We start from the raw sequence: 20,875 nt of genomic DNA, 5'->3' as shown, positions 1-20,875 counted from the left end.
CAGTGGAGCAACATAACTGACAAGTTTAAAATACCTGGTAAATTCTTGCACTTTCAGAAATAAGAAAAGTTTTCAGTTTCTGGTTACCTCTACTGCAAGAGAGGTAGCTGGAAACTAGCATAAGTTAATCATCAAAGTTTTGATGCAAAATTCAGAAAAATGTCTTTACCTTCCCAACTTGGTCTGAAAATTCCCTGAAGAGTATAGTTCAGGACATACATGTAAGTAGGAATTTTTCTCCTCACTAAAAGTTTCACCATTAGATCATTTGGAGCTTTATAATAACGATCAGACAGCATCTGAAAGATTTTATTTTCTTAATAAAAAAGAACCACAAGAACAAGAAATATTTATTAGTGGAAAGGTTTACATTATATATATATATATATATATATATATAATTTATATACATACACAGAGAAGGAGTTGCATTATTAATTGAGAAGGAAACTTACACACTCAGTAATTGAAATATAGAATAATCACAGTCAAACTTCAAGCAAAAGAAAAAGGTGAAACAATTAAAATAATCCAAATATATGCACCAGACAGTAACCATTCAGAGGAAGAAATAGAAAATTTCTATGAAGAACTACAACAGGAAATAGATAATTCCAAAAATAGAGAACTCATGATAGTGATGGGATATTTTAATGCTAAAATAGGACAGTTCACAGCAATGGGGAAATTTGGATATGTAGAGCTTAACGACAGAGGAGAACAATTACTCCACTTCTGCAAAGCAAACGATCTAATGATTGCAAACACATTGTTCTATCAACGCCCTAATAATAAATATACATGGACATCCCCAGATGCTAATATAAAGAACTGCAGAGACTATATCATCATCATAAACAAACAATGGAAAAGATCAGTAAATAATGTACAAACATTAAGAGGCTTTGATTTCGATACTGATCACGAAATATTAACTATTATCAAAAGAAGAAAATAGCTTAAGCAGAAGTCGATTTTTAGAACAGATGTGCTTGAAATTAAAACCCTCCATCTTCCAGAACAGCGGAAAATACTGGGAAGAAGGAAAAGAAACAGTGTTATCAATTGCAAAAGACACTCTAGGTACCAAACCCAAAATAAACAAACAGTGGATAACCCAAGATATCGTAGCTACATCATCATCATCATGTGTATCAAGGATTTAGGCCAAGCATGGCCTGTTCCGGCCTTAGAAGTCATCGTTGAATCGTTTAAGAGGACGTCCTGGTTTTCTTTTTCCTAATGGCTTGTACTTTAAGGCTTGTTTTAGTAATCTTTCTGTTTTCATTCTTTGAACGTGTTCCATCCATTTATGTTTATATTTTTTAATTTTTTCTATTACTGGTTCTTGGTTTAATTCTTTCATAATTTCTTCGTTTCTTTTGTGATCAAATAAGGTATACTTTACAGTTTTTCTCATAAACTTCATTTCTGCTATTATTAATCTTTGTTTGTCTTTTGTTTTATTGTCCAGATTTCGCTTCCATACATTAAGACAGATAGGGCTAATGTATTGTATACTTTTAGTCTGGTTTGTTTTTGAACTAGGTTTGGTTTAAATATAGAGTTAATTACATCTGTTATTTTTAAGTATTTTGCAATTTTTACGTTTATATCTTTTTCATTATCATATGTGATCATACATCCTAGGTAGTTAAATGAATTCACCTGTTCTAAGATCTTGTTATCTATTACTATTTTAGCTCTTGCTAGATTTTGTCCTTCAAAGGCCATAGTTTTTGATTTTTCTGTTGATATTATCATATCATAATCTTTGGCTATCTCATTTAGATCTAAAATAGCTTTCTGTGAGTTATCTTCAGAATTTGTAATTATTATTTGGTCATCGGCAAAAAGGAGAGTGTTTAAGTTCACTGTAGGAGAAAGTTTAATTCCTTGATGTAAATTTTTATTCCATTTTATTATTATATCATTCAAGTAGATATTAAAAGAGTTGCTGAGAGGGGACATCCCTGTCAGACCCCTTGGTTTATCTCTCTCGTATAAGATTTAATCTTATTTGTATTTGATTATTTTCATATATATACTGGTGATAGCTTTTAGGATATTATTTGGTATTTGTCTTTCTTTTAATATGTTAAATAATATGTTTCTTTTAACTTTGTCATAATTAAACTTTATCGTAGCTACAATAGAAGATAAAAGCAGCCAAGATAGTTGTAAACCAACAAAAACAATGAAGAGAATAGAGAAAAATACAGAGCACTAAAAAATAAAGTTGATAACCTATGCAAAAAAGCCAATGAAAAATGGTTAGAAGAAAAAACTAAGAAATGCCAAGAAGAGTACCAACAAAACAACCTAAAATTCTTCCATGACACTATAAGAGAAATTACAAAGGAATTCTCAGCAAAAACAGTAACAATGATAAACAACAAGATGACTGAAACTGGGAATATTGAAGATATAAGAAAAATCTGGTCAAACCATTTTAAGACTATCTTTCACCAAGGAAACAAAACTGCAATGCCAATAATAGAAGAAAATAATGACCATCCAAAAATTTTACAAAAGAAGTTAGATATGCAATAAAACAGATGAAAAACAATAAAGCACCAGGTATTGATACTATCCCTACTGAACTGTAGTCACATGGAGGCAGCACATCAATAGAATATTTAACAACCCTGTTCAATAAAATATTACAAACAGGAGAGATCCCAGATGACTGGAGAACTGGAAAGATCATCCCAATATACAAGAAAGGAGACAAAGGAAGCTGCAGAAATTACAGACCAATCAATTTACTCTCCCACACCTATAAAATATTCGTAAGAATTATACAAAATAGATTAAAAAAAAACCTGTGAAGAATTGATAGGCATAGAACAAGCTGGTTTCCAAGGAAACTATTCAACAATAGACCAGATTTTCACATTGCACCAACTAGCAGAGCTCAGCTGGGAAGACCATAAAGAACTATATTGTTGTTTTGTGGACTTTAAACAAGCTTTCAATAGCATCGACAGAGAAATCCTTCTTAAAGTTCTACTAGAAAAAGCAATAGATAAATAATATATAATACAATTTCTGATAAATATTACTCTAAGACAAATGTAATAATTAAAAAGGACACCCTCACAACAGAACCCATAGAGATCCATAAAGGAGTAATGCAAGGATGCCCATTATCTCCATGCCTATTCAACATATATCTAGACGAAGGTGTAAAGAAGGCAATAGACAATGAGCCTGGAATCAATGTCAATGGTTTAAACATAAATAATATCAAATATGCGGATGATCTTGTCCTTATTGTAAGAACCCCAAATGAACTACAAAGGTTGATAAACAAGTTAAACAAAACTTGAAAAAAATATGACATGCCAATAAACATACAAAAGACAAAAGTGATGAAAATAAGGAAGAACAGAATTACCATCTCAGCCACCTTAAATGGAGAACAAATAGAACAAGTATACAACTTCATATATCTTGGATTAAAACTAACAGAAACAACAGATGAGCTCAAAACAATCAAACACAAAATAGCGATAGGATGGACAACCATGGGAAAATTACAGAAAATCTGGAAAATAAACAAGATATCTAAGCAAGCCAAAACAAATTATATGAATCAATAATTATACCAACAGTCATCTAAGGAGCAGAAGCGTGGACAGTTAAGAAACAAGAGGAGAAAAATTGCTGGAATTTGAAATGAAATGCTTAAGAAAAATAAACAGAACAAGTTGGATAGATAGAAAAGAAAACAAACAGCACAGTCAGACAAGAATTATTGTATAAAAAGACAATAATAGAAAAAATTAGAAAACAACAGCTGAGATGGTTTGGCTACACTGTATGCATGGATGCAGACAGACTTCCTAACGTCCTAATCAATCCTTTTCCAACTGAAAAAAAGAAGACCAAGAATTACCTGGCAGAAATTAATAAAGAACATCTTGGGATGCAGAACATATAAGGAACTTTTTCGAACAGCAAGGAATAGAGAAGACTGGAAGATCCTGCTCAAGAGAAGACTCAATCCATCTTAAATGGAAGAGAAGAACACACACACACATGCACACTGAACAGTGGAAGTTAATCACATTTTAAACAAGGTGTTATAGGATACCAGTTCATGAAATTTTTAATTATATGGAAAGGAAGGATAGGTGGAGGGCTTCCATGGAAGTCGAGTTTGTTTATGATTAAGGAGAGGTGAAAGCTAGATTTTTCCTTCAGAATAAATCATGAGCGAGTGGAGCAATTTGCTTGTTTAAGTTGTGAGTGCATCTAGTGTGAATTAGTTTAAGAGAAGATATAACAGATGGTGGGTGATGTATTTAAAAAAAAAGTTTTTATGTTTCAAAAAGCCATGTCTTTTCTGTTTTTCCAGCAGGTAATCAATAACTTGCATACTACAAATAAATTTTTAATTTAAAATAACTGAGAGAAAACAAAAAACAAACAAAAAAAAAAGTGATCATCACCAATTTGTAGTGTTTTATAATGGATTCAAAATTGTTTTTGTACTATTAGTGAAAAGACAGCATGAGGTGTATTTCAATTAATATAAACTGTTTTTATAAACATGTTTCCTTAGTGTATAGTTAACTAAACTATAACACCATAAGGACCAAATGGACAGTTTGTGTTATGCAGTGGATAGTCAGCTGTAGTAAATTTCATTTCTTTCCAGGATTAAAATGTTTTCTCTTTTGTTCTATCTGATGAAAGGACATCAGTGATGCTTAAAAGTCAAAATTGTATCAATGATAGGAGACCTCCTATAACTTTACAGGAATGCAAAGAGCTAATCAGACATTCTGACCTAATGTCCAATCCTCACCTTTTCGTGGTGCACCCGGTTAGTTATCTATGTGGATACTGAACAAATGAGGATGGGCTGGCAATTTGGGATTTAGCTGGTGGACCAAATTGTATTCATATTGGCTTAAACCACAATGTAAAATGATGGTATAACATCAAAGAATTTCATGCAAGCTGGGGTTTTGCCCGGTTAAACAAGGCCCCAATTGTTTTCACCAGGGAACTGGAGCAAACAGCAAAAAAAAAGTCAGCCACTGGAACAAATCCTGAAACATCCCAAATCAACATCACCAGAATTCAAGATCGGTACTATCAATATAAGAAGCCTAAATGGCAAAAAAATAGAATTAGCAGAAGAAGTGGATATGTACCAGATAAACATAATAGGGGTGACAGAAACAAGAAAGACAAAAACTGGAGAAATCTTTCTAAGCAATAAATAACAAATGTTATATTCAGGCAATAACAATCAGGGAAAAGAAGGCGTAACTATAGTATACAACACTAAATATGAGGCTAATCCTCTTGAATGGCAGGTAATATCAAGTAGAGTGATGTGAGCAAATATCAAAATGGAGAACTGGACAATGAGACCTATTTGTGTATATGGTCCCACAGAAGGTTCTACTAAGATAGAAGTGGAAGAACTTCTGAGGCTTTAGAGAAAGCAACTAACACAATGAAAAAGGAAAAGTTGGTCCTTGTTCAAGATCTGAATAGCAGAGTAGGAAATGATTGTCAGATATACAGAAATATTCTGGGAAAATTTGGAGAAAAGAGCAAAACTAATAATAATGGCAAATACCTGTTGGATTTCTGCTCAGAACATGGACTGGTTATTACTAAACAATGGTTCAATATAAAAATGTGTGCAAATTCACATGGAGAGAAGAGGCAAGGAATAAGAAAAGTCTCATTCACTATGTTATTGTTGATGGTGATGTTTCCTCTCTGGTGCAGGAGACCAGAGTGTACAGAGGATTTCAAATTGGAAGTGATCACCATTTAGCCGTGAACAGGATAAAATTGAATTTCATACTGAAAAGAACATGTAAGAAACTTTTAAAATGAATAAAAGTTGAGCAGCTCTCATAAGTGAACTGGAGAACTAAAATACACAAACATTATTCAAGAAAAATGAAAGAGTTTGAGAACAGGAACCAAACCTTGGACATTCAGTGGCATGCCCTATAGAAAACATTGACTGATTCAGCCAGAGAGCATGTGGTGAGGTTGACTGCAAGGATAGAAAAATCATTGAGGACACAGAAATGTTCTTCACCAGCTTGTTCTTCACCAAGCTTTTCTTCCACAATTCTTCTCAACCGTTTCTCAAGTATACTTGCATAGATCTTGCCAGGAACACTCAGTAGGGAAATACCTCTGTAATTCTCACATTCAGTTTTATTTCCCTTTTTATATATGGGTACTATGAGAGTTCTACTCCAATCATCGGGAATTCGTCCCTCTGTCCAGGCTTTCTGAACTATGCATTGCAGCCACTGTAAGACTTATACCACCATACTTCAGCATTTCTGGTCGAATATCATCTACTCCTGACGCTTTTCCACATTTCAAGCCATTGATGGCTTTTCTTCTACTTCAGGAATAGATATGTATTCCTGACTGCATGCCTGGTCAGTGTTTTTTACCACTGTGCTGTCATCACTGGTTGTTTCATTTAGCAGTTTTTCAAAGTAATTACTCCATACTTCAAGGATATCTTTTTCTCCCTTTTTCATGTCACCTTTATCATCTCTATCTCCTTTTACAGCACTCTTTTCTCCATTCCTAAGCTTCTTCAACAGAATATTTTGCCACCTTCTTGATATTTATTTTCTATATTCTGTCTCTGTATTATCTAAGAGCACAAGCTGATTTATTTGACAGGAACTTTTGATATGCTTTCTTCCTGTCCTTCACTGCTTCTTGAACTTCCTGTGTCCACCAGGGAGTTCTGATTTTTTTATCCTTGCAGACAACTTCACCACATGCCTCTCTAGCTGAATCAATCAATGTTTTCTTCATAGTTTGCCAATGAATCTCTAAGGTTTCATTCCTGTTCTCACACTCTTTCATTTTTTCTTCAATAATCTTTGTGTATTTTAGTCTACAGTTCACATCTGAGCTGCTCAACTTTTATTCTCTTTAAAACTTTCTCACATGTTCTTCTTTTCAACATGAAATTCAGTTTTATCCTGATCAAGACTAAATAGTGATCACTTCCAATTTCAAATCCTCTGTACAATCTGGTGTCCTGCACCAGGGAGAAAACATCAATATCAACAATAATATAGTCAATGAGACTTTTCTTATTCCTAGCCTCTTCTCTCCATGTGAATTTGTGCACATTTTTATGTTGGAACATGGTGTTAGTAATAACCAGTCCATGTCCTGAGCAGAAATCCAACAGATATTTGCCATTATTATTAGCTTTGCTCTTTTCTCCAAATTTTCCCAAAATATTTTTGTATGTCTCATAATCATTTCCTACTCTGCTATTTAGATCTCCAACAAGGACCAACTTTTCCTTTTTCATAGTGTGAGTTGCTTTTTCTAAAGCCTCAAAAAATTCCTCCACTTCTACCTTAGTAGAACCTTCTGTGGGACCATACGCACAAATAAGTCTCATTGTGCAGTTCCCCATTCTCATATTTGTCCACAGTACTCTACTTGAGACTGACTGCCATTCAAGAAGATTAGCTTCGTATTTTGTGTTGAATGCTATGACTACTCCTTTTCCTTGACTGTCATTGCCTGAATATAACATTTTGTATTCATTGCTCAGAAAGATCTCACCAGTTTTTGTCTTTTTTGTTTCAGTCACTCCTATTATGTCGATCTGGTACTTATTATATTGAAGAAGTGAAAAACATAGAAAATAAATATCAGAAAGGTGGCAAAATATTCTTGAGGCAACTGAAGAAGCTTAGAAATGGAGGAAAAAGTACTGTAAAAGGAATCAGATGATAAAGGAGACAAGAAAACTAATGGGTAAATATATTCTAGATAAATGGAGTAATTACTTGGAAAGACTGCTAAATGAAACAAGAAGTGTTAGCATGATGGTAGAAAACTCCCAACAGGAATGCAGTCATAGGCTTATATGTTCATCACACATGTTGTAATAGATTTAACGGTATTGATATGAACACAGATGGATAAGAAAATAACTATTTATTAACTTAAAAGCTAATATTTCGCTGGTATTATATCCAGCATCTTCAGAGCACACAACACAAAGTTTGTTACAAATGCAAGACAACCACAATCCAGTGTAACAGTGGGGCTAATATAAGTAATTGAAGCGTGCAACACAAGACTAGAGTCCTAATAGGGCGCCATCTAGGTTTAAAAAAAAAAAAAGTATTTCAAAGTTTTGAAATAGTAGTCCAAATAATTGTCTTAGAAAGTTTGAAAAAAAATAAATATTAATTTGGTCTTAGGATGACTGTCTCCCAAATCTTTGGTAAATTTATACAGCCATGCTTGTTAAGGTTTGGAGTATGTTTTAAGGCTTCTGTTGATTCTAGGAACAACCTCTCTGACTTGTAGAAGCTTCTGTGCATTACTTTTGTTTCTTTCCAACTGATCCTGTGTGCAGGGGTATCCAAAGCATGGTCTGCCAGACCCGACTTGCCATAGCGAAAGTGTCGGATATATTTTTTTGTTATTATAATTACAGCTATTTTGCCTGCTTCAGTTTAGGAGTACCCCTGTTTAAATGTCATTGGCTATTTACTCATGGATTCTTAGGGCATTATGAGTGTAGATGTACTAAAAAGTATATGTAGCCTAAGGAATAGAAAAATGCACATACCTTTTTCTGGGTGTTGTGGCTTTTCCTCAGTCTGCGATGTCGAAAACTGCAGAGTGCGTGTGTGTGTGGGGGGGGGGGGGGGCAGGCAGTTTGGTAGAATAAGTTTGAAAAACCTGGGTTTTTTTCGTAATATATAGAAACATATACTTTTATATAGGGTGGGGAAAAAAGTGAAAGGGTTAATTTTTTAAAATAGGGAGGGGGAAGGGGAAAGGTGGTTGACGGGGTGTGGACCATTTCGACTATTCGTGGTCGTCATCTGAACACAATGGGAAAGGCTCAGATGACGACCACAGTTCTTCCTGTCTGTCCGTAGTATAGGCTTGATGGCAAGAACAGGGCACTTCATAGACTCCTGAATGTGATAAAGGAGTGCATTTGTGCTTAGGTGAACAGATGAGAGTTGCTAATTTTACATAAGGTTTAAATATTCTGTGTAGTTGGTGTTTGTTAAGCACCCTAGATATCTTTTCAGATGTGCCTTTAATGTATGGGTTGGTAACAGTTTTGTTGTAGTCCTCTGTGGTAGATAGAGGGGATTTCGGGGTAGCATTTAGTATGTTATCTGTCTTATGGGAATTATAACCATTGGTTATGAAGGTGTGACGTAGGTGAGAAAGTTCAGCAGTGAGAGCAATGTCATTGGAACAGATTGCTCTAGCTCTGTGGGTTAGTGTTTTTAAGATACCATATTGTTGAGAAGGGTGATCATGTGATTGTTTGTGTATCTCCCTGTATGTGTGGGTTTTCTATAAATCGAAAATGATAAGGAACCTTCTGGAAGATGTGTGATAAGTGTGTATCCAGGAAGGGCAGGCAGTCATTGGCTTCTAGTTCCATTGTAAAGTGGATTTTAGGGTGCTGGCTATTTAGATACACTAAAAATGTATTCAATGTGTCTGGGCCATGCGGCTAAATAGCAAACACATCATCAACATAGCGAACCCAGAGACTAGGTTTGAGAGTGGCTGTGTTGATAGCTAGTTTTTCCAGAAGTTCTATGTAGAAGTTGGCTAAGGGGGAACCCATAGCTGTCCCATCTAATTGAAATAATAATTCCCTTTCCATTTTAAATAACCTGCCTGCACTGTGAATTTAAATAGCTGAAATATATCAGGGGGAAATTGCGAATTTAGTAAGTCAAGTGTTTCAATCAGTGGTACATTAGTGAATAATGAGGTGATATCAAAACTCACCATTAGGTCTGAACTATTTAAGGTGTGGTTTTCTAAAATACTTTTTAGGTGGATAAAATTTTTAACAAACGAGGGAGAATTGTTGGTGTAAGTGGCTAGTAATTTGGCTAAATGTTTAGCTAGTTTATATGTAGGACTGTTTATACTATCTACAATAGTATAAACAGATTATGAAGGAAAGTGGTATTAAATCTGATATCAAGATTGGTGATATTAATCTTAGCTCTTTACTTTATGCAGATGATGTTATACTTCTGAATAAATCTGTACAAGTCTGCAAGATTCTGTTGACTAACTGTTGAATTGAATAACTGTTGAAACTGAAATAAATTTGGTATGAAAATCAGCAATAAACGACAAAGACAATGAAAATAGGTAGAAACACTGAAACCATTAACTGCATCCTAAATAGTGAAACTATAGAACAAATAAAACATTTCAGCTATTACTCATAATTTTTAATGAAAATGGCAAACTAAATATGGAAATAGACAACAAAATTACTAAAGTTGGTATGGTAGGAATTCAACTGAATAAATTTATATGGAATAAAAATTAGTCAAAAACACTAAATTGTATACAAGACTGTGTCTACAGCTATACTATGTTCAAACCCATTTTAACTTATAGATCTGAGAGCTGGATTAGAAACAGAACACTTGATCAAAGACTGGAGACCTCTGATATGAGAGTTCTGAGAAAGATTAGTGGAATGAACAGATGGCATGAATGGCAGTGAGGATATTAGGAAAAACTTGATATTGTTAGCATGCAGGAATGTGTTAATAGAGACTATAATCAGGTGGTATGATCACTTAAACAGAATGAGAGAGGAAAGATTAAAACCTGGCAAAAACAAGTGTTCCTTGCCAAGTTGGCAGGGAAAGATCCAGAGGAAGACAAGATGCAGGAAGATTTCATCATCATCATTAAATTCCTGACATATATCCTCAAGGGGGTGTACAGGATATGATAGTACACTACATGAAAAACCAACATCACCATCAACTTCTATCAACAATTTTCTCCAAATCAATCTGTTACCTGTCAATACTCAAACATTATCAGATCTTATATTTCTGTCTTCTCAGGCATTTTACTGTATCAATCCACTTATATCATGGTCTTCCTCTGGATCTTTTTCCTGCCAGTCAGCAGAGAACACTTGTTTTGCTAATCTTTCCTCTCCCATTTAAGTGACCATACCACCTGAGATTAGATCTGCTAACAATGTCAAGTTCTTTCCTAATATCCTTGGTTTTAATATGATATTGCTAATGATGCCATCTGTTCACATCCATAATCTTCTTTCTTGTGCCTCTCATATTTGCAGTCTCTAGTTCTTTGGCCAAATGTTTTATTTCTAACCCAGCTCTCAGATCCATAAGTTAAAATTAGTTTGAACACTGTCTTTTATACAGCTAATTTAGTGTTTTGACTAATTTCTCTCTTATTCCATATAAATTTATTCAGTTGACTTCCTACCATAGCAGCTTTGCTGATTCTGTTGTCTATTTCCATATTTATTTTACCATCTTCACTAAAAATTGTGCATTAGTAGCTGAAATGTTTTACTTGTTCTATAGGTTTTCCATTCACAATGCAGTTGATATTTTCAATATTTCTGCAAAGTTTCATTGTTTTTGTCTTGTTATTGGTGACCATCATACCATATCTATTACAACAGTTATTCAATTTAGTCAGGGAATCTTGCAGACTTGTAGCAGATTTATTTACAAGTATAACATCATCTGCATAAAGTAAAGAGCTGAGATTAACATTTCCAATTTTGATATCATGTTTAAATACCACTTTCCTTCATAATGCGATCCATATAGATAATGAATAACAGAGAAAATAATGTACATTGTTAGATATTGAATGGAGAACTTCTTGACAAGTTATTCATTCAGGATCTAACATGTAAGCCTTAGCAGAAATTTGCATAATACCTGCTTACAGCAGAAGGTGAGAAACACCTAAGTTGTTGTATGTGAAAGTGTATATCAGTATGTGTAATGTATTGGAATTATTTATTGTCAAACGGAAAGCTAAATCAAGAATTATGTCAGATTAGCATTTCATGTAAAGGAATAATGGCTTAATTTATGTATTATTAAGCAATCAAAAAATCGTAAGTCGCCAGGTAAGAAATGACTAATAGGATCAAAGGTCACGTCTTCACGTCTAAGCTGCAAGTGCCTGTTGTAACGCCGAAGGCTGACGTAAGCGCCTTTCCTCGAAAACAATTCCTAATAGCAAGGAGGGAAAGCAGGGGATCAACCTAAGGGCGATGTAAGTTATGGATCGTGCGAAAAAAACAATACAGAAAAAGAGGGCGCTGAGAAAGAATATTTAAGGCAATACATGCCAAGCTCTAGGCCTTTTTTCTGTTTTCTTCTGGGAATTTGGAGATCAAGGACTCTCGACGAGTAATCGGAGATAGGACAAGCCGAGGGTGGTATGTCGACGGACAGCCGGCCGTATTCATGACTTGCGCTGAGAGGTATTCCGCGAAGACCTGTACGAGAATCAACAGCTCATGCAGAATGGTGCCAAATGCTGAATGACAGCATTTGACACCATTCTGCGAGTGGAGAAGGCTTGTAGTTCCAGCCATTTCCTGATTTGTGTCCGGTAGCAGAGAACGGAACAATTCAGTCACGAGACCTGACCCAGAACCAGCCAAGACGAAGGATGACCCGAGCAACACGTGGCAGCTAACAGACCCTCGAAGGGACTTGGTAAAGTAAAGATCCTTTTGTTTTATATCTTGAGATTGTTTGAAGGTAGAATTTATGTCTTGATAAAGCAAGACTGAGGACATTTTAGAGAACTTTGACAGGATAGAGTAATTAATACAGCCAATTCTATTAGACAAAGAATTGTATAGGATAAATCTCTAACTTGTATATGATTGAAGTAGTGAAAACCCTTTGTTAATTGAGTAAATTTAACTAAGAGAGAAATGAGTTGTGAAATATCTATTTCAAGTAAATGTGAATGAAGGAACTCGACTAGAGTGTGACATTGTTTAATTATCCATTTGTATTACATGATTTTGCATGTCAGTTTATGTAAGAAGGTTAGATTAGTATTGAAGAGTTTGTATAGCTTAGCATAAGACATTCACTTAGCTAGCAATTCAGAAGTTTTGATAACGTAATACAAGATTTAATGTACCTGTCTTTTAGCATTAATAAACATGTTTTGTTACTTGAACCTGAGTCTTGCCTGAATTCGAGGTGTCAAACTACCACTTGTGAAAATAGAACCAAATAGTGGGAAGGAGTTTAGATAATTATATAATTGAGATTAGATCTTAGGTCACAACTGCAAGGTACCGAGATCTACATACGCGTGTGTGAATTTTAGATTAACATATATGCCTAAAACCTAGGAATATTTCCCTGAGCTTGAATCATATTCTTGTTATAGGAAACTGGCTGGCGCAGTTAAAATATAAATTTGCCAGTTTCTGAGAAGAGGAAATATCCCTGGGAGCCAAACCAGGTTATATATTAAGGAGAAAGATAAAAATTAAGGTAGAAGGATATAGAGAAGACTGGATCAATTTGGATCATACTTAAATACGTACTCTAATAAGGAAACGAAAATACAGATACGTAACAACATCCTTGTCTGAAACCAGATTTAACATTAAAACCATCTTTCTGTACTTCCTCTCAATTCTAACTGCTGACTTACAACTCAAATAAAGACCAAGTATTGCTTGATGCAATACTTAGCCTTTATTTATTTTATTTAACCCAGCCACTGGGGAGGGCAAGTTAGCCCATCTCAGTGCAGGTCCCAAGCCCGGATAAATGGGGAAGGTTGGCATCAGGAAGGGCATCCAGCAGTAAAAAACATGCCAAAACTATAGATGAAATGTCGAATAACACAGAAAGGACAACGGCTAGGGCGTCCCCCGTAAGCGATGCGCAGTTCTGTCGCCCGAGGACTGTGAGAAGTGGGCTTGGGCTACTGAACCAAGGACGGGTTTGGCTAAAGAAGCGAGTCCAACAGAAAGAGAGAGTGTGTAAAGTAAGAATTGGGTCGCTGAATGTGGGTACAATGAATGAGAAGAGTAGGGAGATAGTAGACATGATGAGAAGAAGGAAGCTGAAGATCTTGTGCATGTAGGAGATAAGGTGGAAGGGCAATAAAGCAAAGGAGCTGGCGGAAGGATATAAACTGTTTTACAGCGGGGTGAATGAGAATGGAAGAAAAGGAGTTGGAATCATCATCGACGAGGAGCTGAAGGGTGGAGTCTATGAGGTGTGCCGAAAGAACAATCGGATTATGAGTGTTAAACTTGAGATTGGAGGAAGTGTGTTTGTGATAGTGTGTGGATACGCTCCACAAGTAGGTTGTGATGATGAGGAGGAAAAAGAGGTATTCTGGAGAGAACTAGACCAGGTAGTAATGGGAATCCCTGATGGTGAGAGAGTGATCGTCGGAGCAGACCTGAATGGGCATGTAGGAAAGCAACAAAGTGGTGAAGAAAGGGTGCACGGGGGTTGGAGAAATGGTGAAAGAAATGAAGAAGGTAAAAGAATCGTAGAGCATGCTGTGGCCTTCGACCTGGCTATTGCTAACACGTAGTTTAAGAAGAGAGTTGGACACCTGATAACTTATAAGAGCGGGGATAGGATGAGTCAGATTGACTATATTATGTGCAGAAGGAAACATCTGAAGGAGGTGAAAAACTGTAAAGTGATTAACGGAGAAAGTGTAGCAGCACAGCACAGGTTGGTTGCGGTAGACTGTGATATAAAAAAGGAAAAGAAGAATAGACGGAAGTGGCGGAAAGAAAGGAAAATAAAGTGGTGGAAATTGGAAGAGGAAGGTCCAAGGAATGAATTTAAAGAAAAGGTAGTGGAAGGAATGACGTTACCAGATGATGTGGAAGAATGGTGGGATATAAATAGTCGGAATATTAGAAAAACTGGAGAAGAGGTGCTCAGTATAACATCAGGAAAGGGGCCGCCCAAGGATAAGGAGGCTTGGTGGTGGAATGAAGAGGTGCAGTTGGAGATCAGGGAAAAGAACGAGGCAAAGAAAAAATGGGATATGACTGGAACCAGAGCCGACAAGGAGGCATATAGATTAGCGAAGAAAAGTGCAAAGAGAGCTGTGGCAAGGGCAGTTGAAGAGGTTTATGAAGTACTGGAGAGAAACGGTGGTGAAGCTAAGTTGTTGAGAACAGCGAAAGCTAGATATAAGGCCTCGAAAGACATAATATCAGTTAAGCAGATAAAGGACGCCACAGGAGTAGTACTACAAGAGGACAAAATCAGAGGAAGATGGGAAGAATAGTTTCGTAATCTACTAAATGAGGAGAATCCAAGAGAGAGGTGTGAGGATGGAGAGGCAAACGAAGGATCGGTGCAGGACATAAGCAAAGAGGAAGTGTATTGGGCCCTGAGAAAAACGAAGAATGGAAAGGCTATGGGAGCGGACCAGATACCTGGAGAAGCTTGGACAGCGAGGGTGCAGACATGTTATGGGATCTGATGAAGAAAATAGCCCAACAGGAAAAGATACCAGAGGAATGGAAGAAAAGCATTCTCATCCCAATCTACAAGGGAAAAGGAGATGTTCAAGATTGTGGCAACTATAGAGGATCAAGCTGATGTTACACACGTTGAAGATATGGGAAAGAGTAATTGAAGGAAGGATATGGCGGGAAACAAAAATTGGTGAGGAGCAGTTTGGATTTATGCCAGGAAGAGGGACAACGGATGCAATATTTGCGCTAAGGCGATTGATGGAGAAATACAGGGAGATGCAGGCAGAGCTACATATGGTGTTTATATACCTGGAAAAGGCATACAACAGAGTGGCTAGACAAGAGGTATGGAGGTGTATGAGGAAGAAGGGGATGTCAGAAAAGTATGTGAGGTTGGTGAAGGAGATGTATGAGGGAGCAAAAACTCAGGTCAGGTCTAGTGTTGGCATGACAGAGGGGTTCCTCATTGTCGTAGGGCTCCATCAGGGATCAACTCTGAGCCCCTACCTCTTTGATCTGGTCATAGATGTACTAGTGGAGGACGTCAAGAAGGAGGTGCCAGGGAGCATGATGTTTGCCGATGATATTGCTCTCTGTGAATCATCCCGAGAGAAGCTTGAAAAGACCCTGGAAAAGTGGAGAAGGTATTGTAGGAGAGAGGCATGAAAATTAACCGGGTAAAGACCCAATATATGTCAACGGGAATGATGAGGATATGATCATACGACTCCAGGGTGAAAGGTTAACTTCAGGAAAGAAATTCAAGTATCTTGGGTCGGTCGTCGAGAGGAATGGTGACCTGGATGAGGAAATACAGCACCGAATAACATGCGGCTGGATGAACTGGGGGAAGATGAGCAGGGTCCTGTGCAACAAGAGAGTAAGGTGTAAGATGAAAGGAAAGCTGTATAAGATGGTGGTGAGGCCGACGATGCTCCATGGCATGGAGACGTGGCCTATAACAAAGGCACAGGAGAGGAAGATGGAGGTGGGGGAGATGCGGATGTTGAGATGGATGAGTGGTCTGACAAAGAAGGACAGGATAAGGAATGACTACATCATAGGGATGATCAAGGTGGGACCGATCGGTAAGAAGGTACAAGAAAGCAGGCTGAGGTGGTTCGGTCATGTAGAGAGAAGGAGTGAGGAGTATGTTGGTAAACGAGTGGAGCGTATGGAGGTGGAAGGAAGGAGGAAAGAGGCAGGCCCAAACGCAGATGGAGGGATAAGGTGGCAGAGGATCTTAGGGAGAAAGGATGGAGTCGAGAAGATGCCCTGGGCCGGAGAATCTGGAAGAAGATTAAAGATGGGAACGCCTACCTCGTTTAACACGGGATAAGGCATAGTAAAAGAAGAAGAATGCTTGATGCAATACCTCATTGACACCATACAACTATAGTGTTTTGAACAGGTTTTCCCTTTGCACCTTGTCATATGCCTTTTGCAGATCTACAAAACCCAAATACAGATCTTTGTAATATTTCCCTTGATTTCTCAACTATTTGTCATAAAGAGAAAATCTGATTCTGACAGCCTCTATCTGGACTGAATCCAGCTTGTTCTTCACCAAGCTTCCATTCCACAATCCTTCTCAACTGTTCCTCAAGTATATTTGCATAAATCTTATCAGGAACACTCAGTAGGGAATTACCTCTGTAATTCTCACATTCAGTTTTATTTCCCTTTTTATATATGGGTACTATGAGAGCTCTACTCCAATCATCTCAAATTCGTCCTTCTGAACTATGCAGTGTAAACCACTGCAAGACTTTTATACCTCCATACTTGAGCATTTCTGGTCGAATATCATCTACTCCTGCTGCCTTTCCACATTTCAGACTTTTGATGGCTCCTTCTACTTCAAGTATAGATATGTATACCTGACTGCATGTCTGTTGACTGTTTTTTACCACTGTGCTGTCATCGCTGATAGTTTAATTTACAATTTTTCAAAGTAATTACTCCATACATCAAGGATATCTTTTTCTCCCGTTTTCATATCACCTTTATCATCTATAATTCCTTTTACAGCACTCGTTCCTCCATTTCTGAGCTTTTTCAACAACCTCCAGAATATCTTGCCACCTTCTTGATATTTATTTTCTATGTTCTTATCAAAATCTTCCCATGACTTTTGTTTAACTAGTTTTACACAGTGTTTAGCTTTCTTACATTTGTCTCTGTATTCTGTAAGAACACAAGCCGACTTAGTCACCACAAACTTTCAATATACGCTTTCTTCTTTTCCTTCACTGGCTCTTTAACTTCCTGTGTCCACAATGCAGCTCTGATTTTTATATCCTTGCAGACAACCTCACCACAAGCCTCTCTGACTGAATCATTGTTTTCTTCAGGATCTGCCACTAAATCTCCAAATTTTGTTCCTGTTCTCAAACTCTTTCATTTTTTTTTTGTTTATTAATTTTGAGTATTTTAGTCTACACTTCACATCTTGGTGCTGCTCAACTTTTATTTGTTTTAAAAGTTTCTTACATATCCTTCTTTTCAATATGAAAATCAATTTTATTCTACTCAAGACTAAAGGGTGATCACTTCCAATTTCAAATCTTCTGTACACCTACTGTCCTGCACCAGCAAGAAAACATCACTATCAAACAATAACTTAGTCAATGAGATATTTCTTATTCCTTGCCTCTTCTCTGTATGTGAATTTGTGTACATTTTTATGTTGTAATATGGTGTTAGTAATAACCAGTCCATGTCCTGAGCAGAAATCCAAATCACAAATCCAAAATATTTGACATTAATATTAGCTTTTGTCTTTTCTTCAAATTTTCCCAAGTCTGACAATCATTTCCTACTCTGCTATTCAGATCTTGAACAAGGACTAACTTTTCCTTTTTCATTGTGTCAGTTGCTTTCTTCTACCTTAGTAGAACCTTCTGTGAGACCATAGGCACAAATAAGTCTCATTGTCCGTGCGGTTAGCCTAGTGGCTTTGCGCTTCGCAACCATATGCCTGGGGAAGGAGTGTCCTAGGTTCGATTCCCATCGGTGACGTGAGGAGCTGAAGGATCTTCCTCAGCCATAGCCAAGTTAGCCAGTCTTGGGCGTGTACAGCAGGGTTTTTTCCCCAGTTTATTCTGGGGTTTTTCACCCTGCAAAGCAGGCAAACTGGCCTTGAGAACTTAACACTACAGGCCATAGGATATACCGGGGCATAGGGCTGACCACCTTATCCTGTAAACGGATTGAGGTCCGATGATCAATAGACCCTCAACACCGCAAGGTAAAAGAGGGTATAAAGAAGATGAGATGAAGTCTCATTGTCCAGTTCACCATTCTGATATTTGCCCACATCACTCTACTCCACTATGTCTAAGAGATTAGACTCGTATTTACTGTTGAATACTATAGCTACTTCTTTTCCCTGAGTGTTATTGCCTGAGTATAGCATTTTGCATTTATTGCTCAGAAAGATCTCAACAGTTTTTGTCTTTTTTGTTTCATTCATCCCTATTATGTCGATCTGGTACTTATCCCATTCCTCAGCTAGATCCGTTTCTTTTCCATTCAGGCTTCTTATGTTGATAGTACCGATCTTGAACTCTGGTGATGTTAAGTTGAGGTGTGCTTTAGGATTTGTTCCAGTAGCTAACTTTTTGCTGTTCACCCTGGTTCCCTGGCAAAACCAACAGGGGCCTTGTTTAACCAGGCGATGCTCCAGCCGGCATGAAATTCTGTGATGTTGTACCATCATTTTATATTTTGGTTTAAGTCAATAAGAATACAATTTGGTCGGCTAAATCCCAAATTGCCAGCCCCTTCACATTCGTTCAGTATCTAGGTAGATACATAACAGGGTGCACCATGAGAAGGTGAGGATTGGACATTAGGTCAGAAGCCCTGGTCAGTTCTCCTCAATCCTTTAAAGGCTTATGTGGAGGTCTCCTCTCAGTTATACAGCTTTGACCTTTAAGCACTCCTGTAAGCAGATTTATACATTAAAAAACATCTTAAAAGCCAAATATAAGATCTGATAATTTTGGAATCTTGACAGATAACAGATTAATTTGGAGGAAAATTGTTGATTGGAAGTTAGTAATAGTGTAACTTTTTCATGTGGTACTGTGATAATTATTCTGTTGCCCCCCCCCGTGCAGTCTTATCATGCAAGAGATTCTTAAGAAAAAGATGATGTGGGAGGAATACCGTGTGCATAAGGATGATGTCAGTTATGAAAATCATAAAGAACAAGCAACATGAGTTACATAGAAAGCCAGGTATAAGTATGAAAAGAAACTGCTCTGCAAACTAATGACAACCCAAAAGAATTCTATTGCTATGTGGCAAGTAAAAGAATGAATATGAAAGAATAACACCTTCTGAATGCAGATGATAAGCAAGTGGCAAATGCAGATGAGATTGTTCAGTGGATGAGTGCCCTTTCTGCAAAAAACTATCAATCTGGAACTAAATGCTAAGTCTACATGGAATAAATAAACTCAGGGGAATGAGGAGGAAGTACTAAACTGTTGCATAAACTGAAGAAGAATTTGGCAATAGGATATCAGCACAGATCATAAAAGAGTATTCAGCTAAACTGGCTGTGCCTTTCACAAGACTGTATAATTTGTCTCAGCACAGGGAAGATTCCACAGTAGTGACAGGTAGATAATAATCGCATTGCACAATCAACCTATCAGCATCTCTAGAGAGATGGTGAAGATTTTAGATAAGTTGGTAAGATATCACATACAGCAATTAGTTGAATGTGAATCTATACTTTGCAAAGAAGAGCATGGGTTTAAAGGGAAGGTCATGTTTCAGCAACCTGCTCACATATTAAAACGTCATGGTTGCATTAGATAAGAGGAATGGATACACCATGATACTTTTGAACTATTAAGACTTTTGGCATGATATAGCATGGAATACTATTGCATAAGTTGCAACAGGACTGGAATTTAAACCATTACTTTGTCTCTCAAGCAAAAATATTGAATAGAAAGTCAATTCAGGAAGTAAAGGTGGGTAGGGGCCCAAAGGGATGCAGCACTTTTACCCAAAGTATCAGAAAGAAGAGGGAGTAGTTTTGGAATTGGTTAGAGCAACCTCACCAAAAGTTTTAAGCAATCAGTGCAACTTGGCTAACAGCAGATGATGTAGTTACAGGAATAGAACATGAAGGGTTAGGGTTAGGATAGGGGAAAGTGGTACTGTTGATGACAGCAGATAAATTGCAGCCAAAAAGAATAAGAGATGGGCAAGAGAGTGGCTGTTAATTTGAAGCAGTCTGGTATGAGATCATGCCCAGTAAGACAAAATATACAGTTGGTTGTTGCTATAGGCCAGAAGGCTCCACTGATAATCTGATCAGCATATTAGTATGAGTATAGGTTGAGTGATTATTATGGGAGACTTCAACTATGGAGACATAAACCAGAAGGAAGAAAGATCATATGGCAGGAAGAAAGTGGAATTTATACACCTACATGTGTGGATAATTACTTGAGGCAGCATATGATGGAGGGGGGGATTAGGGATGTAAGAGAGTATTAGACCTGGTCATAGGATCAGTAGAGC

At 37.0% G+C, this 20,875-nt stretch overlaps 1 protein-coding gene across 1 annotated transcript in view; it reads right to left on the bottom strand.

Annotated features, from left to right (window-relative positions):
* The window catches only part of LOC150107045 (neuroligin-2-like), a 165,325-nt gene that overhangs the window by 67,636 nt on the left and 76,814 nt on the right, over positions 1-20,875 (bottom strand). Inside the window, exon 8 of the mRNA XM_090392913.1 lies at positions 170-299. Coding sequence (XP_090249039.1) covers positions 170-299 — 130 coding nt within the window. The remainder of the gene's footprint in view (positions 1-169; positions 300-20,875) is intronic.

The sequence above is a fragment of the Typopeltis vanoorti genome, chromosome 5, assembly GCF_054136105.1.
Source record: "Typopeltis vanoorti isolate ZY-2024b chromosome 5, IOZ_Tvanoo_1.0, whole genome shotgun sequence".
Taxonomy (NCBI): Eukaryota; Metazoa; Arthropoda; class Arachnida; order Uropygi; family Thelyphonidae; genus Typopeltis; species Typopeltis vanoorti.
The sequence above is the reverse complement of the archived record's forward strand: the minus strand, read 5'-3'. Positions and strand labels throughout refer to the sequence as shown.